At 40.4% G+C, this 23,711-nt stretch overlaps 1 protein-coding gene across 4 annotated transcripts in view; it reads right to left on the reverse strand.

Moving 5' to 3' along the window:
• LOC134356440 (diacylglycerol O-acyltransferase 1-like) overlaps window positions 1-22,858 on the reverse strand; it is a 119,425-nt gene extending 96,567 nt beyond the window's left edge. For all 4 annotated transcript variants that reach the window (XM_063067388.1, XM_063067387.1, XM_063067389.1 and 1 more), the window contains exons 1-4: window positions 22,613-22,858; window positions 17,979-18,066; window positions 7,964-8,004; window positions 7,577-7,662 (exon numbers count right to left, since the gene is read on the reverse strand). In XM_063067388.1, the coding sequence (XP_062923458.1) occupies window positions 7,577-7,662; window positions 7,964-8,004; window positions 17,979-18,066; window positions 22,613-22,770 (373 nt within the window). In that variant the 5' untranslated portion in view covers window positions 22,771-22,858. The remainder of the gene's footprint in view (window positions 1-7,576; window positions 7,663-7,963; window positions 8,005-17,978; window positions 18,067-22,612) is intronic.
• Between the last annotated feature and the right edge of the window lie 853 nt (window positions 22,859-23,711).

Below are 23,711 nucleotides of genomic sequence, written 5' to 3' on the forward strand. Positions count from 1 at the left end.
CTGAAGAAAATAGTGTCGGAACAACCCTGCATATGATTTAAATAAACAGAAAGACAAGTTACTGAAGTTTTATAGTGACAGTGACTTTCTACATTTATTCCAATAAGTCACTTACCATGTGTTTGATTCGGTTTGTTTGAAGCTGTATATTTTTATGTTTTATTGAATGTTTTTGTTGGAAATAAAATTTCCTCTTGTCATTATTCCCTAAACAATACAGTATAAATTATTTACATAGCATTTACATTGTATTAGGTATTATAAGTAATCTAGAGATGATTTAAAGTATACGGGAGGATGTGCGTAGGTTTGGTGCGCCACTGGGTCCTAAGCTCCAGCACACTGACTTAGGTTAAATAAGCAACTTGAGCATAGGTGTTTTTTGGTATCGGTGGAGGGTCTGAAATCCGAAAAATTCTGAATTCCAAAATGCAACTGGCCCCAAGGATTTCAGATAAGAGATAGTGGACCTGTATTTTTATTATTAATTTTACATATAAGAATACAGAGTACAAGAAAAAATATATCAATACATTATACTAAATCACATATAAAGACTCCTTACCCTATATTCATACAGATTAATTAATAACATTAAAATATAGTAATATTATATAAAAAACATATAACCCACTACCAAGAACGAAGCTGATTAGTAAAGGCAAAAAGGAAACAAAAATATTAGTCGTCATCTGTGCTTTAACAGCAAATCAAAGGTTTTGAAAATAATTCAAAAAAAGGTCCCCACAATGTTTGAAAGTCTTGGCTAGATTCAGAGATTGAACATTGAATCTTCTCTAAATTTAAACATGACATCACATCACGTAACCATTGACCGTGAATAGGAGGGGCCGCAACTTTCCATTTAAGCAAGAGCGTCCTTCTGGCCAGAAGAGAAATAAAAGCCAAAATGTGCAAGTCAGATGACTCCAAAATAATATCATTTCCTCCAACAATACCAAATAAAGCAGTCAAAGGATTAGGCTTAAAGTTTACTTTGAAAAGTATCCTGTCAGTTTTAAACACTTCTTTCCAATATTTTCCAAGAATATTAATAAGTGAAGCTTCTCCATTATTACATTTATCACAATACAGAGGCATATCTAAATAAAAACAAGACAACTTATCCTTGGTCATATGGGCCCTATGGACCACTTTAAATTGAAGGAGAGAGTGACGGGCACATAACAATGAAGTGTTAACCAATTTAAAAATTTGATTCCAAGTTTCCTCAGAAATTGAAGTCTGTAAGTCTTGTTCCCAAAGATTTTTAATTTTATGTAAAGGAACACTTCTCATTCCCAACAGCTTATTATAAATATTAGATATAGATCCATTATAAAAAGGTTTCAAGTTAAAAATCACATCTAGTAGGTTCTTATCAGGACTTTAAGGAAATGTACTTATTTGAGACCGTAAAAAAATCTCTTGTCTGTCTGTCTGTCTAGGTACCATATCCGATGCGGACTTTGGTAACCATGGTTTTCCATATTGACCTATCCTTTGTTTTTTGGATGACTTCCATTTCCTCGATGTGTAGCCACCTGGCTATACTTTTGATGTACATAAGCCAAGGTTTTCCTCTAGGTTTGCTCCCCTCAATCTTTCCAGAGAGTATGAGTTTTTCTAGTTCATCTTTCCACATGATGTGTCCCAGGAATCTGAGTTGTCTTTCTCTTATTGTTGGTATGAGTGATCAGACTGAGAACTTCTTAATTTGATGTGTATGTGGTCCATGATATTTTTAACATTCTCCTGTAGAACCATAATTCAGCTGCTTCTAGTCTCTTTTCCATTGCTGGAGAAATGGTCCAGCATTCACTTCCATAAGTCAGGATAGAATAAATGTAGCACTGCAGTATTCTGTTTTTAGTGTACATGCTCATCTTTCTATCTGTTAATATGGTCTTCATTTTTTGGAAAGCTTCTATTCTCCATTGCTAACCTGTTTTTGATATCTGTGTTGCACCTGCCAATACTTGTTATTAGGCTGCCAAGATATTTGAATTTGTTGACTTGTTTGATGCTTATATTTCTGATCTTGATCACACATTGTGGGATGTTTGTCTTTCTGGAGATGACCATGCTTTCTGTCTTCTTGGTGTTGATTGAGAGGTCTCTGCGATTACTTTCTGCTGCCACTATAGTGAGTAGTTCTTGAAGTTTTGTTTCTGAGTCAGCTATTAATACAATGTCATCAGCTTATCTGATGTTATTTATATTATGGCCTTCCATTGTGAATCCTTTGATGTCTTTGATACTTCTCAAGATATTTTCACTATACAGATTGAATAAGTCTGGCAAAAAGACACAACCTTGCCTGACTCCTCTCATGATATTCACATACTCATTCACTTCTCCTTCTATTCTGATGGATGCTGTCTGCTCCCAGTATAAGTTTCTTAAGAAATGTATATCTTTCCCATCTATGTCAAGATCTTGAAGCATTTCCAAAAGATCTTGCTGTCTGACAGTGTCAAAAGCTTTTGTATAGTCAATGAAACATAGGTAGATGTCTTTATGTACCTGGATGGCTCATTCACAGATCATCCGTAGCATGAAAATTGCATTTCTGGTTCCAGTGTTTTCCACAAGGCCGCATTGTTCTTTACTGATTGCTGGTTTTATACAGCGTCTTGCTCTAATCATGATTATTCTGAGAATAATTTTTGCCACGTGATTCATCAGGCTTATTGTAAGATGTAACTCACATTCTGTTGCTCCCTCTTTCTTTGGAAGTGATGAACGCTGATTTACTTAAATCATCAGGTATCTCCCCGTGATCATAGATTTCATTTGCTATTTTTGTTATTTTCTCTATTCCAAAACCTTCTAAGGCCAGTATCATTTCAACAGCGATGTTGTCTGGACCAGTTGTTCTGTTATGTTTTGTTTTATTTACGGCTGCTCAAATTTCTGATTTTAGAATGCTAGGTCCTTCAAGATTCTTCTTTATGTTCAGGTTTTCTCCTCTTTGGTCTTCAAAAAGTTCTTATATTCTGTCCATCTGTTTAGGATTTCCTCTTTGTTCATAATTAAGCTGCCATCTTTTGCCTTGATGCATCCACTTGCTGAGCAAGGTAAGTTCCCCGTTAGTTCTTTAATTTTATTGTGTATGAACTTTGTTCCTATGGGTTTGTAGCATGTTTGTAACCCATAGTTTGTAACAAACTATGGGTTTGTAGCATTTCTATCTCTGAGCATTTCTCATTTAGCCATCTGTCTTTAGCTTCTGTGCATTTTCTTTTTATTGTCTTATCAAGTTGTTTGTATTCTTCACTGTCTCTTAGTTTGATGGTCTGTTTTTGTTGCATCAATTGTAATATATCTTCTGTTCCAACCAAGACTAAATAATATACAGTAAAAAAAAACAAGCTTAGACAGGTTTATCAAACAGAAAGAGCAATTATTCATACTGAAAAATATTAGTCATTTTTTTAATATATAGTATTTCTGTTTTTACAAGATTTTTAATCTATTCAATATATATATGTCATTTTTTTAGTCTAAAAATTCTTGCGCCTGCTCCTTCGTACAAAACCATTTAAATGATCCATCTTCCATTGTGATTCTCAGTCGAGCCGGAAAACGAAGAGAAGGCTTAACATTTTGGCTGTATAGCTCCACCATAACTTTTTGAAACTTAATACGTTCTGCCATAACTTCTGATGAAAAATCTTCAACAATACAAATCTTCTGATCTTGGTAGTCAATCATACCTTGTCCACGGCATCGTGAATCAGACGGTTCTTTATTTGAAATTCATGGAAACGTAATGACTGATCTTGGTTTTGATTTTGAAGTCGATCTGTAGATAGGCGATCTGTGAGCCGGATCAATCAAAGGCAGAGACTTTATAACATCAGGGAATAATTCCATCAAAAGGTTTCCAAAGAATTCTTTAGGATTATCTCCTTCTGTTTGCTTTTTAAGTCCCAAGATTCTTAAGTTGTTTCTCCTACTCCTGCTTTCCAAATCAATAATCTTCTGACTCAGTATTTTATTGGACTTGGACTGTTTTTCATACAGCTTTTGTAAATCATCCATTCTCTCGTCCAATATAGTAATAACCTATTCATGGACCTTTATCTTCTTATCATGCTCGGTTAGAATTGCTTGAATATCGTCTAATTTCGTACCTATTTGTTTAATTTCAGCGCTGATTTATTGCGAATCAGCCGACGCTTCTTTTCTGAACTGTTGAAACTCCTCAGTAAGCTTTTGAATAGCTTCCAAAGCTGCTTTGATAGTCATAGTAAATATAATAACCCATCTAACAGTAGTATTTCAAAAGGTTGGAGACAAAAGTAAGTAAGTTTGGAGAACCAGCAGAGAGCTGTTACTCCATCAGCGGCAACCAGGCAAATCCCCTATTTTTACAATGCAACTGTGATCAATTCTGGTGAGTCTGCATTGATTCCTTCTCATGGTAAGTACATCTTTCCTGAGAGAAGGTACCTAAAACTGTATTCCATTTGAGTTTTATGAAAGAATCTTGGTCTTGACTGCTGAAACAGAGGGAAAAATAACTTAGCTGCAACAGAAAATGTCTTTTCACTGAACTACAATAACAATTCTCCAATACTGGAGGCAAGAACCTGAAACCAAATCTCCTTAGAACCAGAAAATCCTGGCCCAAAAGGCAAAGATGTGCCACCTGTTAAGTAATCAAAATGATTTTACTTGACTAAGATAATTTCAAATATGAAAGCCTGTGTACAGGTACTGAGTTAGGCTTCTTAGTCATTGGATCCACAGGTAATAAAACAATTCAAAGTAGCTCTTGGAAACACATCAACTTTATTGAAATGAGTGTCACTTTATTCTTCTTCGGGGGCTTCTTTGGTATAATGTAATTACAAACCTCAGTGTTGATAGGCAAAAATGGGTTACGAACTGGAGAATGGGTAATCATGTTGCAATCAGTAATAGAGACAACCTTTTTCAGGAAATACTTTTTTTAACATTTTGTTTATTTATTTTTTGCTCAGCATAACAAAACTTTCAATTTCCAGATACACTTACATTTACATTTGTTCCCTTCACAGATATCAGGTATCCATCAAAATATAGACATCACTACAACATCCTATACAAAAGCCCTTATTAGTATAGCAGACAGGTTTACATCTATATACTGCAGAAAAGGTTGCCATGTTTTATGAAAACTATATGTTTTTGAGTGGACCATACATGTCAAAAAGTCCAAAGGAATGTATTCCATGATTAATTTACGCCAACCAAAAAGTCCAGGGGCCTTATCGGATATCCAACAAAGTAAAATGTTCTTCCTCGCACAAAAAGTCAGGATGTTAAAAAGTTTTTTCTGATGTGCATTAATAATATGATTGCTGGGTAAGCCTAAGAGAAAAGACACTGGGTCCAGTTCAAGCGCTATCTTCAGAATCTTTTCCATTTCACCCAAAGTATCACTCCAGTATGCCTGAAGTTTGGGACAAGTCCAAAATCAATGGGTGAAAGTTCCAGTATTTACCTTACATTTAGAACACATTGGAGAAACCCCTGTCTTAAATTTCGAGAGATGATCTGGAGTCAGCTGGGCTCTATGCAAAATTTTGAGCTGCAATTCTTTAATTCGATTACAAACTGAAATCTTCTTTGCATTATCACAGATGTTTTCCCATGTTTCAGCTGAATTTCTGCTTCCATTCTTCCTCCCAGACCCTTCCCAGCCGCACAGTCTCTCTACAAGAACACGCCCTCAGGATGCTGTAAAAAGTCCTGATGGAGACTTCACCCTTAGAACAAAACACCCTCTTTTCTATGTCAAAACTACAGAAATCAGTTAACAATGATGTTTTTTTTCTGTATATAAACTCTTATCTGAAAGAAACGAAAAAGATCTTTGTTGGGTATGTTAAATTTCTGCACTATTTGACTGAAAGACATCATCGTTCCTTCATCAAACAAATCTCCTAGATGGAAAATACCCTTAGAAATCCAAAGTTTAAATCCAGAATCCATTATGCCAGGCTGAAAATCTGGACTGCCGGTTATTGGAGTGTCGGGTGATATTTTCGCTGCATTGCCCTCCAAGCCCTGACAGTATTAATTGTTATTGGATTGCGACAATATTCCTTAACTAGTTTCATCTTATCAAGGAAAAGCAAAGTAATAAGAGGGCATTTTTCTTGTGAAGCTTCAATGTCTAGCCAAATTGAGGAGTCCCTGCAAACCCAGTCAACCACATAAGATAAAAAGGAACTTAATTGATATTTTTTGATATCTGGAAAATCCAGACCCCCTAGACTACTGGGAAGCTGTAACTTAAGACATTTTAATACAGGGTCTTTTTTTTGTGTAACAAGCCAATTTATGCTCTGTCCCTTTTATAGTAATTCCTCTGATATCCTCATTTTGTCTGATGTATTGAGCTAATGGTTCCAGATATAATGTGAAGAGTAGCGGTGACCACGCACAACCCTGTCTCGTGCCCCTTCCTCGGGTAAAACTACTTGATAAATATCCATTGATTTTAATCCTAGCAGAAAGTTGACATATAGTGTCTGTATAGTTTTAATAATTGTGTCATGGAAACCAAATCTATGTAAAACTCTGGAAGGAAAATTCCAATTAACTGATCAAATGCCTTTTCAGCGTCCACGCTTATCACTATTGCTTCGATATTATTTTTTTGTATATGATCCATAATGTGAAGTGTCCTTCGTATATTGTCTTGTGTTTGACGTTGTTGTATAAAACCTGTCTGATCCTTATGTATTGCTATGGGTAGAAACTCTTCTAATCATTTGGCCATGATGGGGGTAAATAATCTATAATCTACATTAAGAACAGATATTGGTCTAAATGACCCACATTCCATTTTATCCTTGCCTTCTTTTGGTATAGCTGAGATTATTGCTTCCTTCCAGCTGGGTGGCATTTGTGCCTTTCTTAAGAGCCCAGTTCAGTATGGGGAGTAAGACAGGAATTAACTCATATTTAAATTCTTTGTACCACTCTGCCGTATACCCATCTAAACCTGGTGACTTGCTTAATTTAAGCCTTTCAGCTCAACTTCAGTTATGTCAACAGTCATCGTTCTATTTCGTTCTTCGCTTAAAGTGGGTAACTCTAGAGAATTCAGGGAAGTGTCAATTTGGGTTATGCTTCCCCCTGGAATTTTGGAATATAGAGTTTTGTAACACACTCCAAAAGCTTCTTGAATTTCACTTAGCTTATTTTTTATATCATTTTTATTCTTAGATTACTAATTCTATGAATTATATTTTTTGCTATCTTTTTTTTCAGTTTCCACACCAGTATTTTCATAGGCTTAGATCCACTTTCATAATGTCTTTGTTTCAGAAACAGGAAATACTTTTTGATTCCCTGGTTAAGACAACACATGTTTGCAGATATTTAAATAATATATTAAAATTTGCTGAATACGACCTTAAATTTGTTTATCTTTTGCCAAAATACTGCAAGTTTTAAAATATCATTAATATTATTTTCAAATAAATGTAAGACCTATTTAAAATGCAAAAGTATTTAACACATTCAAGTACAATTTAAAACAAATTTTAATTTTAGTCCAAATGTTGTCACTCACCAATAATCAGATATGAACCTGGCCAAGTGTTGGGGTCACTCAAAGCAAATGCAATAATCTGAACTGGATCCACAAGAATTCCATACCTGTATAGATACTTTAGTTGTCATTAATATCACAGCTGAATCTACAAACTAAATAATGTTCATCAAGATAAACTGGGATAAAAATACATATATATATACATACACACACATATATATATATATATATACACACACACACACATACATAAATATATAGACCACATCAACAAAGGCTTCCATATTCTCATTAAAAGTAACAATACAAATTATTAGAAAATTACTGTTCAAATGTTAAAATTAATAGTTACAAAATCCTTACTGTTTACCTCAGTACTATTATAACTGCAGGTGCAATACATACGTGATCAAATTTTCATACACCATATGCGCATGTGTCAAAATCTGTGGAAAAATTAAGGTAATTAACACAAATAATCAGATTTACTTATTAAAATGACTATGGTAAATCTTCTGCAAACTTATAATACTATATACAGTAAGGCAATGTTGACAGTAGGCTTACAGAAATGGTTGTCCCAATTAATATGAAATAAAATTAATCTTGTATTCTTTCAGTGTTAAATATTCTACGGTTTACACTCAATTGTGAATATTTACCCCTTATTTGATGGCGTGATAGTGATATCTAATATCACTTTTAAACAAGTAAATTATTCTGGAATATTACAACACTTAATATCTACAAATTAATGAATTCTTTTTAGAAAAATTCAAACAGTTGAATTACTACTTCGCTGCATCAAAAATAAGTACCCTAAAAAATCTAATGCTTCTTCTACTGCTCTTACAATACACTGTGTACAAAGCTAGGCAGGAAATTAAACATCTTCTCCAAAATCACCCAAGCTGAAGTTTTCTTCAGGGTTTGTAGTGAGTGATAACAACAACTTCTCAATGTCAGCAAGACCAAGGAACTGATCATAGGCTTCAAGAGAGGGAAACCAAAGGTCCATGAGCAAATAATCAGAAGACCAGAGGTGGAGAAGGTCAGTAACTTTAAATTCCTGGCTGTCACTATCTCAAAGGATCTGTATTGGACCTATCTTATAAATACAGTTGCAAAGCAAGCAAAACAGCGCCTCTATTTCCTCAGGAGTCTGTGGAGATTCAGCATGTCATCAAAACCCTAGGCAAACTTCTATAGATGTGTGGTGGAAAGTGTGCTGACCGGCTGCATTATGGCTTGGTATGGGAACACCAATGCCTTTGAGTGGAAAATCCTACCAAAGGTAGTGGATTTGGCCCAGTACATCATGGGTAAAGGCCTCCCAATCATTGAGCACACCTACATGAAATGTTGCCGTAGAAAAGCAACATCCATCATCAAAGAGCCTCACCACCCAAGCTATGCTCTTTTCTCATTGCTGAATCGCACCACCACTTTCAAGAACAGTTACTACCCCTCAACCATCAGGCTCTCGAACAACCAGGGATAAATACACTCATTCGATATCTGGTGTTCCCTCAAGCAATGGACTCACTTTAAAGACTCTTTATCTTGTTAATTCATACTTGTTATTTATTGTTTTTTTAATATTTGCATTTGCACAGTTTGCTGTTCATTGATCCTGCTTACAGTTACCGTTTCATAGATTTACTAAGTACACCTGCAGGGAAAAGAGTCTCAGGGTTGTACGTGGTGACATGTATTTACTCTGATAATAAATTTTATTTTGAACCTTGCTTCACATCCTTCCCTGAGCACACTTAATACAGCCTCTACACGTGCTCTCTCCATGTCTATATGGGATTTATCCATTTGCATCTCAGCTTCGTGCTTAGCATAACCCACTTTCATTCTTGCTGCTTCATCTCTGGTGCAAACTCGTGCTGTGGCTTTCATGGATTCATGGATTCCTTCAAGCATTGTGAAGACACAGGCAAAATGCCACAATTTGACCTCACTTTTAGGTCTTAGTGATCGACACTGCTGGGTTTGGAAACTAACATTATAGAATATGGCATTCAGACACGTCTCCAGTTCACAGGCGATGCCTTTGAAGATGATTTAAGTTTTCACTCTACTGCCCTCACAGTGCATTGTGTACAAAGCTAAGCAAGGACTTAAACACCTTCTCAAAAATCACCCAAACCTAAAGCTTTCTTTGGGGTTTTTAAGAAGTAAACTTTGTGAAAAGATATTGCTGTTTCAAGGGTAAATAAAGAGTGGGTGGAGATAGATGCCTTTCAACCGTGTTTGCTCCAAGTCAATTTTATAAATATATATGAACCTTATATGTCACCTTCAGCTGGCTAGAACTGCAAAGAATTTGAAAGTACACATGCTGCTAAGCTATTGGACTGGATCATTGTGGATTGAGGAACAACTGCGCAGGTGCATGGATGTCAGCCAGTTAGACAGGTAGCAAGAGAATAAAAGGCGATCATTTTTTCTTTGGTGTTTGATTGAGGAACGACTGCGCAGGTGCATGGACATCAGTGAGTTAGACTGGTGGGAAGAGTATAAAAAGAAGACAGATTTATAGAGCGGGCATCAGAGAAGCGGGAGACAGAGTAGGAGGACTTTGACTCAATGGGGCTTCAGCAATTACAGGTCGAAGCAAGGTAAGTTACTTGTGAAGGATAGAAATAGGAAGTATGTCTGTAAGGCCGTTGTTCTGTATGGGTGTCAGATGTGGGAAGCCGGGAGACTCCCAGCCTCCGGAAAGGCCACATCTGCGCCAGGTGTGTTGAACTGCAGCTCCTTAGGGACCAGGTTAGGGAGCTGGAAATGCAGCTCGATGACCTTCATCTGGTCAGGGAAAGTGAGGCGGTGATAGAGAGGAGACATAGGCAAGTAGTCACACCGAGGCCTCGAGAGACAGATAAGTGGGTAACAGTCAGGAGAGGGAAGGGCAAGAGTCAGATACTAGAGAGTATCCTTGTGGCTGTCCCCCTTAACAATAAGTACTCCTGTTTGAGCACTGCTGGCGGGGGACGACCTAACTGGGGGAAGCAACAATGGCCGCGCCTCTGGCACGGAGTCTTGCCCTGTGGCTCAGAAGGGTAGGGAAAGGAAGAGGATGGCAGCAGTGATAGGGAACTCTATAGTTAGGGGTCAGACAGGCGATTCTGTGAATGCAGGGAAGAAATGCTATTTGCTTTCCAGGTGTCAGGGTCCGGGATGTTTCTCATTGCGTCCACGATATCCTGAAGTGGGAAAGTGAACAGCCAGAGGTCGTGGTACATATTGGTTCCAACGACATAGGTAGGAAAAGGGATGAGGTCCTAAAAACAGACTACAGGGAGTTAGGAAGGAAGTTGAGAAGCAGGACCTCAAAGGTAGTAATCTCGAGATTGCTACCTGTGCCACGCGACAGTGAGTATAGGAAAAGAGTGAGGTGGAGGATAAATGCGTAGCTGAGGGTTTGGAGCAGGGGGCAGGGACTCAGTTTCTGGATCATTGGGACCTCTTTTGGGGCAGGAGTGACCTGTACAAAAAGGACAGGTTGCACTTGAATATGAGGGAGACCAGTATAATGGCAGGGAGGTTTGCTAAGGTTATTGGGGAAGAGTTTAAACTAGAATCACTGGGGGGTGGGAACTGGACTGAAGAGACAGAGGAAGGGATGGTTGGCTCACAAATCGAGAAAGCTTGTAGACAGTGTGAGAGGGAGGAAAGACAAGTGATAGAGAAGGGATGCACTCAGACCGACAGTTTGAGATGTGTCTATTTTAATGCAAGAAACATCATGAACAAAGTGGGTAAGCTTAGAGCATGGATCAGTACTTGGAATTATGATGTTATGGCCATTACAGAGACTTGGATGGCTCAGGGGCAGGAATGGCTACTTAGAGTGCCAGGCTTCAGATGTTTCAGGAAGGACAGGGAGGGAGCCAAAATAGGTGGGAGCATGGCACTGCTAATCAGAGATAGTGTCACGGCTGCAAAAAAGGAGGAAGTCATGGAGGGATTGTCTACGGAGTCTCCGTGGGTGTAAGTTAGGAACACAAGGGGTCAATAACTCTACTGGGTGTTTTTTATTGACCACCCAATAGTAACAGGGACATTGAGGAACAGATAGAGGGACAGATTCTGGAAAGATGCAATAACCATATAACAATTACAGCATAGAAACAGGCCATCTCGGCCCTTCTAGTCCGTGCCGAATGCTTTTTTTTTGTAATATAATTTTTATTGAGTTTTCAAAAAGAATACATGAAAAGATAAAATCTACCCTCCCCCCTCCCCTTAACCCTCCCCCTCCCATATATAGTCCTACCTAAAAAGAAAGAAGAGAGAAAAAAAAAAAGAGCCGCCTGGGTATTGGAAGGTTTCGACATGCTCCATGGGATTCAAAATAAATTTGATATAATTATTCGTTACTTTCCCCAAGGGACCAAGATCTTTATCGGAGCACTTAAATATGCCATCCTATCTTTTGCAAATAAGGGCGCCAAATATTCAAAAATGTTACATATTTATCTCTTAAATTATAAGTAATTTTTTCGAGTGGAATAGAACTAGCCATTTCATTATTCCAACGATCCATACTTAAATACGAATCAGATTTCCAAGTAACTGCTATAGTCTTCTTAGCTACTGCCAATGCAATTTTTATAAATTCTTTCTGATATTTATTCAATTTAAGTTTCGGCTTAATCCCTTCAATATCACCTAATAGAAATAACCGTGCCGAATGCTTACACTCACCTAGTCCCATCTACCTGCACTCAGCCCATAACCCTCCGTTCCTTTCCTGTCCATATACCTATCCAATTTTTTTTTTAAATGACAAAATCGAACCTGCCTCTACCTTTACCTCAATAATAACAGGGTTGTCATGGTGGGAGAATTTAATTCCCCCAATATTCATTGGCAAGGGGTTTAGATGGGGTGGCGTTTGTTAAGTGTATTCAGGAAGGTTTCCTGACACAATATGTAAACAGGCCTACAAGGAGGCTGTACTTGGGAAATGAACTTGGTCAGCTGTCAGGTCTCTCAGTGGGAGAGCAGTTTGGAGATAGTAATCACAATTCTATCTGCTTTACCATAGCATTGGAGAAGGACAGGAATAGACAAGTTAGGAAAGCGTTTAATTTGAGTAAGGGGAACTATGAAGCTATCAGGCAGGAACTTGGAAGCATAAATTGGCAACAGATGTTCTCAGGGACATGTACGGCAGAAATGTGGTAAATGTTCAGGGGATATTTGTGTGGTGTTCTGCATAGGTATGTTCCAATGAGACAAGGAAAGTATGGTAGGGTACAGGAACCATGGTGTACAAAAGTTGTTGAAAATCTAGTCAAGAAGAAAAGTTTACAAAAAGTTCAAAAAACTAAGTAATAATAAAGATCTAGAAAATTATAAGACTATCAGGAAGGAGCTTAAGAATGAAATTAGGAGAGCCAGAAGGGGCCATGAGAGGATGATGTGAGAGAATAGGACCAATCAAGTATGACAGTGGAAAAGTGTGGATAGAACCGGAGGAGATAGCAGAGTATTTGCTTCAGTATTCACTACAGAAAAGGATCTTGGCAATCGTAGGGATAATTTACAGCGGACTGAAAAACCCGAGCATATAGACATTAAGAAAGAGGATGTGTTGGAGCTCTTGGAAAGCATCAAGGACCGGACGAGATGTACCCCAGGCTACTGTGGGAGGCATGGGAGGAGATTGCTGAGCCTCTGGCAAAGATCTTTGGTTGCATCAACAATGAGGATGGGAGAGGTTGCGGAGGATTGGAGGGATGCAGATGTTGTTCCCTTATTCAAGAAAGGGAAAAGACAGAGCCCAGAAATGAAAGGCCAGTAAGGCTTACTTCAGTGGTTGGTAAGTTGATGGAGAAGATCCTGAAAGGCAGGATTTATGAACATTTGGAGAGGCATAATATGATTAGGAACAATAAGCATGGCTTTGTCAAAGACAGGTCATGCCTTATGAGCCTGATTGAATTTCTTGAGGATGTGACGAAATACATTAACGAAGGTAGAGCAGTCAATGTAGTGTATATGGATTTCAGCAAGGCATTTGATAAGGTACCCCATGTAAGGCTTATTGAGAAAGTAAGGAGGCATGGGATCCAAGGGGACATTGCTTTGTGGATCCAGAATTCCCTTGCCCACAGAAGAGAAAGAGTGATTGTAGATGGGTCAATTCCACATGGATGGTGGTGACCAGTGGTGTGCCTCAGGGATCTGTTCTGGGACCTCTTCTCTTTGTGATTTTTATAAATGACCTGGATAGATTTAGAACATAGAACAGTACAGCACAGTACAGGCCCTTCGGCCCACAATGTTGTACCAACCCTCAAACCCTGCCTCCCATATAAGCCCCCAACTTAAATTCCTCCATATACCTGTCCAGTAGTCTCTTAAACTTCACTAGTGTATCTGCCTCCACCACTGACTCAGGCAGTGCATTCCACACAGCAACCACTCTATGAGTAAAAAACTTTCCTCTAATATCCCCCTTGAACTTCCCACCCCTTACCTTAAAGCCATGTCCTCTTGTATTGAGCAGTGGTGCCCTGGGGAAGAGGCGCTGGCTATCCACTCTATTCCTCTTATTATCTTGTACACCGCTATCATGTCTCCTCTCATCCTCCTTCTCTCCAAAGAGTAAAGCCCTAGCTCCCTTAATCTCTGATCATAATACATACTTTCTAAACCAGGCCCCACCTGTTACTTATTTTTATATTCCGCTAATGCCCCACCTCCCCCTCGTATCCCATCTGTTAATTATTTTTATACACACATTCTTTCTCTCACTCTCCTTTTTCTCCCTCTGTCCCTCTGAATATACCCCTTGCCTATCCTCTGGGTCCCCCTCCCCCTTGTCTTTCTTCCCAGACCTCCTGTCCCATGATCCTCTCATATTCCTTTTGCCTATCACCTGCCCAGCTCTTGGCTCCATTCCTCCCCCTCCTGTCTTCTCCTATCATTTTGGATCTCCCCCTCCAACTTTCAAATCCCTTACTCACTCTTCCTTCAGTTAGTCCTGACGAAGGATCTCGGCCTGAAACGTCAACTGCACCTCTTCCCAGAGATGCTGCCTGGCCTGCTGCGTTCACCAGCAACTTTTATGTATGTTGCTTGAATTTCCAGCATCTGCCGAATTCCTGTTGTTAGCATCCTGGTAAATCTCCTCTGTACCCTTTCCAATGCTTTCACATCCTTCCTATAGTGAGGCGACCAGAACTGGACACAGTACTCCAAGTGTGGCCTAACCATTGTTTTATAGAGCTGCATCATTACACCACGACTCTTAAACTCTGTCCCTTGACTTATGAAAGCTAACACCCCATAAGCTTTCTTAACTACCTTATCCACCTGTGAGGCAACTTTCAGGGATCTGTGGACATGTACCCCAGATCCCTCTGCTCCTCCGCACTACCACGTATCCTATAAGGAAGTGGAGGGATGGGTTAGTAAGTTCACTGATGACACAAAGGTTGGGGGTGTTCTGGATAGTGTGGAGGGCTGTCAGAGGTTACAGCAGGACATCAATAGGATGCAAAACTGGGCTGAGAAGTGGCAGATGGAGTTCAACCCAGACAAATGTGAGGTGGTTCATTTTGGTAGGTCAAATATGATGGCAGAATATAGTATTAATGGCAATGTGAAGGATCAGAGGGATCTTGGGGTCCGTGTCCATAGGACACTCAATGCTGCTGCACAGGTTGACTGTGTGGTTAAGAAGACACATGGTGCATTGGCCTTCATCAACCATGGGATTGAGTTCAAGAGCCAAGAGGTAATGTTACAGTTGTATAGAACCCTGGTCAGACCTCACTTGGAATACTGTGCTCAGTTCTTGTCACCCCACTGCAGGAAAGATGTGGAAACCACTGAAAGAGTGCAGGGGAGATTTACAAGGATGTTGTCTGGATTGGGGAGCCTGCCTTCCGAGAATAGGTTGAGTGAACTTGGCCTTTTCTCCTTGGAGCAATGGAAGATGAAAGGTGTCGTCCTGATGAAGGGTCCCAGCCCGAAACGTCGACTGTACCTCTTCCTAGAGATGCTGCCTGGCCTGCTGCGTTCACCAGCAACTTTGATGTGTGTTGCTTGAATTTCCAGCATCTGCAGAATTCCTCATGTTGGAGGATGAAAGGTGACCATATAGAAGTATATAAGATGAGAGGCATTGATCGTGTGGATAGTCAGAGGCTTTTTCCCAGGGCTGAAATGGCTAACACGAGAGGGCAGTTTTAAGGTGCTTGAAAGTAGGTACAGAGGGAATGTCAGGGGCAAGTTGTTTTTTTTAAATACGCAGAGAGTGGGGAGTACATGGAATGGGCTGCTGGCGACTATGATGAAGGCAGATGTACTAGGGGTTTTTTTTTAAAAAGAGGCTCCTGGATAGGACATGGAGCTTAGAAAAATACAGGGCTATGGGTAATCCGAAGTAATTTCTAAAGTAAGTACATGTCAAACACAGCATTGTGGGCCGAAGGGCCTGTACTGAGTTGTAGGTTTTCCATGTTTCTGTATTTATTCTTCTCTTAAGGGCCATTAGTGAGCCTATAATACAAATCAGCAAAATGATTATTACCATATTTTTTCTAAGTTCCAAATATATAACCTCACCAGCTGATTCCCCCAACAATTAAGTACTGCCATGATGTTCTTCCTAATCAAAAATACAGCTTCCTTCCTTCTCTTGTGCCTGTAACAGGTGTAATGGAGAGCAGTGAGCTACTAGTCCAGCCCATCCCTCAACTATATTTTTGTTGTGGCTATATGTCCCATGCACCAATCTATACCCTAAGCTCCTCTGCCTTACCTGTCAGACAATAAAATAAATTGAGTACTGTCCATAAGATCTTAATATCTTCCCGTCTAGCCCGTGCCTGTCCTGTTTACTCAGCATGCTTGCTTTAACATTTGTAATTGCTTTAACTATTCCATCTGCCATACTCCTACCAGCCTTGTATAAACACTACAAAATCTAGGATACAGTATTGGTTCTCCTCCAATTTAGTCAGAGGTCACAATCTTACAATAAGGAATTGGCCATTCAGGATAGAGATGAGATGACAATTTTTTTTATTTATAGTGTAGCAAATAATATACAATTCTCAAATAGCTTACTCATGCTTCTTTTTCGTTTGTACTTATGTATGTGACATAAAAATTTGAAACTTCAGGAACTCTAATTCAGAGACATTGAACAAAACAAAGTTGTCACATGAAGGTAGAGCCAAGGTCCGTAACATGAAAGAGGATTAAAAAAAAAGACCGAGATATGACATTTGTAACTACAGTGGAATTCCATTATTGTGCTATCAGTTAATTGGGGCAGCTGCTTATTTGGGACAACTCTTAAAGAAGAAAAACTAATTGAGAAAATAGTCAGGGTTCCCTTAGTTTATTTGGGAAATTATGCCGCCTAATTGGGACAGGAGACTTGCTGAGCAGTTTCTAACTAGCATCAGTTGCATGCACTTGTGTGACCATTAGACACATCATGCTTAGAGCAAACAGATTTAAAAATAGTGTCAGTTGTATGTGTTTGTGTTCAAAAATCAGTGATTTTTGTCACCAATAGTTGGCAAGAAATAAGCAAAATAATTATTCAGAACTCTTTTGCACACTGCAGTTTCAAACATTCAGGCTTGGAGATGCCAGAAACTGCCGGAAGTAAGATAAGTTTACTACTTCAGCAAATTAAGAAACATGTAGAGTTTGAAGGTATTAATCATCTTGAATGTTACAAAGAAAATGAAGATTTGGAGGATGCAATTATTGAAAGCATTGTATGAAGGCAGTCTGTTATCTGTACTAGGTGTCTGTGCTGATTTGTTCATTTACAGTCAATCAAAACATAGCGGCATACACTGGCTGAATTCCTCCACTGATAACTGTTAGAAACTAATACAATTTTATAGTATTGTAATAGCGTTGGTAGTATTCCAACTTATCCTGAATTTCATTTAAATACATAAATTGTTACTCAGTTAAATGGTAGTCTTATACCTTTTTAACTACTTTCATGAAACTTTGGCTAATTCAGGCAGCTGCTTAATTGGGCCAAAATGTACTGGTCCCCATGTGTCCCAATTAACCAGAATACAATGTATATCCATTCTGATGAATTGAAATAGTACATTGTAAATTCACACAATGTGGTATAATTCTCACAAGAGAGAATCTGCAGATGCTGGAAATCCGATCAACATACACAAAACGCTGGAGGAACTCCGCAGGCCGGGAAACATCTATGGAAAAAAAGTAGAGTCAACATTTTGGGCCAAGACTCTTCGGCAGGACTCAGTCCTGCTGAAAGGTCTCAGCCCAAAACATCGACTGTACTTTTTTTCCATAGATGCTGCCTGGCCTGCTGAGTTCCTCTAGCATTTCATGCATAATTCTCACTTTCATTTTCTCAGAAAGACCTCAGCAAAGTACCTACCAGCACAACCACAGCCCAATTCAAAATTCCACGGTAGTTAACAAATCCACTGGAGGAACTAAACAGAGATTCCCGTGCTCTGTGGCAACTGTAATGTGAAAAAAAACACAAAAATCCAATTTACTTAACTGACCTTATAAGAATTCTTACTATCTACGCTAATTTACTGGTATTTAATTGTGATTATCAGCCAGCAAGCTCAAATAATAGTCTTAATAGAGATAGAACATAGAATAGTACAGCACAGTACAGGCCCTTCGGCCCACAATGTTGTGCCGACCCTCAAACCCTGCCTCCCATATAAGCCCCCACCTTAGATTCCTCCATATACCTGTCCAGTAGTCTCTTAAACTTCACTAGTGTATCTGCGTCCACCACTGACTCAGGCAGTGCATTCCACGCACCAACCACTCTCTGAGTAAAAAACCTTCCTCTAATATCCCCCTTGAACTTCCCACCCCTTACCTTAAAGCCATGTCCTCTTGTATTGAACAGTAGTGCCCTGGGGAAGAGGCGCTGGCTATCCACTCCATCTATTCCTCTTATTATCTTGTACACCTCTATCATGTCTCCTCTCATCCTCCTCCTCTCCAAAGAGTAAAGCCCTAGCTCCCTTAATCTCTGATCATAATGCACACTTTCTAAACCAGGCAGCATCCTGGTAAATCTCCTCTGTACCCTTTCCAATGCTTCCACATCCTTTCTATAGCGAGGTGACCAGAAATGGACACAATACTCCAAGTGTGGCCTAACCAGAATTTTTTGAGCTGCATCATTACATCGCAACTCTTAAACTCTATCCTTCGACTTACGAAAGCTAACACCCCATAAGCTTTCTTAACTACCCTATCCACATGTGAGGCAACTTTCAGGGATCTGTGGACATGTACCCTGAGATCCCTCTGCTCCTCCACACTACCAAGTATCCTGCCATTTACTTTGTACTCTGCCTTGGAGTTTGTCCTTCCAAAGTGTACCACCTCACACTTCTCCGGGTTGAACTCCATCTGCCACTTCTCAGCCCACTTCTGCATCCTATCAATGTCTCTCTGCAATCTTTGAAAATCCTCTACACTATCTACAACACCACCAACCTTTGTGTCATTTGCAAACTTGCCAACCCACCCTTCTACCCCCACATCCAGGTCATTAATAAAAATCATGAAAAGTAGAGGTCCCAGAACAGATCCTTGTGGGACACCACTAGTCACAATCCTCCAATCTGAATGTACTCCCTCCACCACCACCCTCTGCCTTCTGCAGGCAAGCCAATTCTGAATCCACCTGGCCAAACTTCTCTGGATCCCATGCCTTCTAACTTTCTGAATAAGCCTACCGTGTGGAACCTTGTCAAATGCCTTACTAAAATCCATGTAGATCACATCCACTGCACTACCCTCATCTATATGCCTGGTCACCTCCTCAAAGAACTCTATCAGGCTTGTTAGACACGATCTGCCCTTCACAAAGCCATGCTGACTGTCCCTGATCAGACCATGATTCTCTAAATGCCTATAGATCCTATCTCTAAGAATCTTTTCCAACAGCTTTCCCACCACAGATGTAAGGCTCACTGGTCTATAATTACCCGGACTATCCCTACTACCTTTTTTGAATAAGGGAACAACATTCACCTCCCTCCAATCCTCCGGTACCATTCCCGTGGACAACGAGGACATAAAGATCCTAGCCAGAGGCTCAGCAATCTCTTCTCTCGCCTCGTGGAGCAGCGTGGGGAATATTCCGTCAGGCCCCGGGGACTTATCTGTCCTAATGTATTTTAACAACTCCAACACCTCCTCCCCCTTAGTATCAGCATGCTCCAGAACATCAACCTCACTCATATTGTCCTCACTATCATCAAGTTCCCTCTCATTGGTGAATACCGAAGAGAAATATTCATTGAGGACCTCGCTCACTTCCACAGCCTCCAGGCACATCTTCCCACCTTTATCTCTAATCGGTCCTACCTTCACTCCTGTCATCCTTTTTTTCTTCACATAATTGAAGAATGCCTTGGGGTTTTCCTTTACCCTACTCGCCAAGGCCTTCTCATGCCCCCTTCTTGTTCTTCTCAGCCCCTTCTTAAGCTCCTTTCTTGCTTCCCTGTATTCCTCAATAGACCCATCTGATCCTTGCTTCCTAAACATCATGTATGCTGCCTTCTTCCTCCTGACTAGATTTTCCACCTCACTTGTCACCCATGGTTCCTTCACCCTACCATTCTTTATCTTCCTCACCGGGACAAATTTATCCCTAACATCCTGCAAGAGATCTCTAAACATCGACCACATGTCCATAGTACATTTCCCTGCAAAAACATCGTCCCAATTCACACCCGCAAGTTATAGCCTTATAGCCTCATAATTTGCCTTTCCCCAATTAAAAATTTTCCTGTCCTCTTTGATTCTATCCTTTTCCATGATAATTATAAAGGCCAGGGAGCGGTGGTCACTGTTCCCGAGATGCTCACCCACTGAGAGATCTGTGACCTGACCCGGTTCATTACCTAATACTAGATCTAGTATGGCATTCCCCCTGGTCGGCCTGTCCACATACTGTGACAGGAATCCATCCTGGACACACTTAACAAATTCTTCCCCATCTAAACCCTTGGAATTAATCAGGTGCCAATCAATATTAGGGAAGTTAAAGAGATAAACTATTTGCAATGGTTTGGAAATCAAGGAAAAGGACACCTAATCTGAAAAAAACAAGTGACAACTCCCCCCCCCCCACCACCCCCAGGGGTGAGAGGTTACCAGAATTTACAGAAATCTAGTACAAGAGGGCATGACTTAAGGATTGAAGGGCACCCATTCAGAACAGAGATGCGAAGAAATTTTTTTAGCCAGAGGGTGGCAAATCTATGGAATTTGTTGCCACGGGCAGCAGTGGAGGCCCAGTCATTGGGTGTTTTTAAGGCAGAGATTGATTGGTATCTGAGTAGCCAGAGCATCAAAGGTTGTGGTGAGAAGGCGGGGGAGTGGGACCAAATGGGAGAATGGATCAACTCATGATAAAATGGCAGAGCAGACTCGATGGGCCGAACAGCTCACGTCTGCTCCTTTGTCTTATGGTCTTATGGTCTAAATGCCATCAGGTTTATAAGTTAGATTTTACTTAAATCTTACATTCATCCCACAATGTGGGAGAGTAAAAATCTTTGCGTTATGACTCCGTCCCAATGTACAGACATGCAAATTTAGAAGTCTAATGGCTTGTAGAAAGAAGCTGTCCCATAGCCTGTTGGTTCTGGCTTTAATACTGCAGTACAGATTGCCAGATGGAAGCAGCTGAAATAGTTCATGGTTGGGGTGATTGGTGTCCCCAATGACCATCCAGGCCTTTTTTTCTGCACCTGCTGCCATAAATTTCCTCAATGGAAGGAAGTTCACATCCACAGATGTCCATACCACTCTCTGCAGTGCCTGTAGCAGGCGGTGATACAGCCAGTCAGGATGCTGTCGATGGTACTCCTATAGAAGGTCTTAAAGATTTGGGGGTCCATGCCAACTTTTTCCAGAGGTGGAAGAGTCACTGTTGTGCTTTTTTTCAGAACCACAAAGCCCGTGTCTACAGTCCAGGTGAGATAATTGGAGATGACCCAGGCAAAATATGAGGAGCTGCTCCTTGAATCTGAGTATGGCCTCATCGTGATAATGGAGGAGGCCATGGGCGGACGTGTCACTGTGGATATGGGAAGTTGATGTGAAATGGCTGACCACCAGGAGACCCTAGCTGTTGCGGCAGACAGGGCAGAGGAGCTTGATGAGTCCTAAAATCTACGGTCTCACACCTTCAGGCCCCAAGCCCCAGTTTAGGATTTGGAGAGTGAGGATAGGGAAAGAGTCAGATGGACATTTTGGCCTGCACAGTCACCCAAGTTACTGATGCCAAAAATAATTTAATGAACACCCAATACTCCAAATTAAATATGGAATAGTTTCAACAAAATAACGTTTTAAAAAGAACTCACTGGCTTTCAAGTTGTAACTAAGGATATTAACCTTCAGTTAAGTGAGTTTGGGCTGTTCCCTTTGAATCAGAAAAAGTAATCCAGTAGAAGTTTAAGATGACGAGAGGTTAGAAATAGGGAAACTATTCCCAATGACTAATAACTAAGATATCATAGAGACTCAAGATCATACATTAAAGAAAACCGTCAGGATGTGAACCCAGAAAAGGTGGAGGAGGCTGACTACACAAATAACTTTAACTATAAATTGTACTGCAGCCTGAAGATAAATATAACACAAAGATTGAACAGTCGAGAAAATGATCTCTTTCAAAAATGCAATGACATCAGATCTTTCTTCCCCACAAGTTTTAATGATCCTCTAGAATCAGAATGACAAATAATTGTAAAGAATTTCTCAATGGAAAAAAAACATTAATGGCTAATTATATGCACGTACACATACAATATAATGCGAAGGATCAATTGGAAAATGTTTTCCGAGGGAAAGGGAAATTATTAAAGGTTATTAAAGGTGTATTATCATCAGATTATCATCTAAGTGATGTTGTTTCTTACTGAAAGTGGGACTTAGGCTATTTTTTGCTAACATTAGTGATGCTGGTTGACAGCTGGGGTCTGGCCCTGTTGAGACTACGCGTGTGTATACTCTCACCACATCTTCCTGCGCATCTCCTCCACCAGGTCCTCGTAGAACTTCGACCGCTCGCTGGTTTGAGGCTTCACCCGAATGTTAGAGTGTCTTTGCGTACTCCTCCTTGCTGTGCTTGACGATACGTTGGGGGTCTCCGTTTTCCTGTTCGTGTCATCCATTTCACCCCCTCTCCTCTCGCTATCCTTCAGTCGCCCTCCACACCTGCCGCCGCCGCTGCCTCCTCGATCTTTCCAAAACCCAACCGGCGCCCCGCCGCGCGCCTCGCGCCTCGCGCACGTGTCCTGACGTCACCAACCGTCCCATGATGTCGCTTATCTCGTAGAGTCCTTGTAACCGGCCCGTACGGAACTATTATTCTGCCTCGTTCCATCGACGTGCACCGGGACCATACCCCTCCCATCCATGTACTTATCCAAACTTCTCTGAAACATTGAAATTGAGCTCATTAGCACCACTTCCGCTGGTAGCTCTTTCCACAGTCCACACTCTCACGACCCTCTGAGTGAAGAAGTTTTCCCTCATGTTCCCCTTAAACTTTTCACCTTTCACTCTTAACCCATGACCATCCCACCAAACCTCTGTGGGAAAAGCCTACTTGCACTTACCCTATCTATAGCCACCATAATTATGGACCTGTATTCCCAGATCCCTTCTGCCACACTTCTCAGTGCCCTACCACTCACTGTGCAAGACCTACCCTAGCTGGCCCTACCAAAGGGCAACTCCTCGCACCTGTCTGCATTATATTCCATCAGCCAATTTTCCCAGCTGGTCCAGATAGTTTTCCTCACTATCCACTACAATCTTGATGTCACCTGCAAATTTGCTGATCCAGTTAACCACATAATTTTTCAAACCATTGAAATAGATGACAAACAACAACAAACCAGCACCGATCCCTACAACACACCCCCAGTCACAAGCCTCCAGTCAGAGAGGCAACCATCCACTACCACTCTCTGTCTTCTCCCACACAACGTCTAATCCAATTTACAAGCAACAACTTTCTTGACCACCCTCCCATTCAGGACCTTGTCAAGTGCCTTGTCCATGTAGACAACATGCCTTGCCTTCATCAACTTTCCTGGTAACTTCCTTG

Source organism: Mobula hypostoma, chromosome 14 (assembly GCF_963921235.1).
Source record: "Mobula hypostoma chromosome 14, sMobHyp1.1, whole genome shotgun sequence".
Lineage (NCBI taxonomy): Eukaryota > Metazoa > Chordata > Chondrichthyes > Myliobatiformes > Myliobatidae > Mobula > Mobula hypostoma.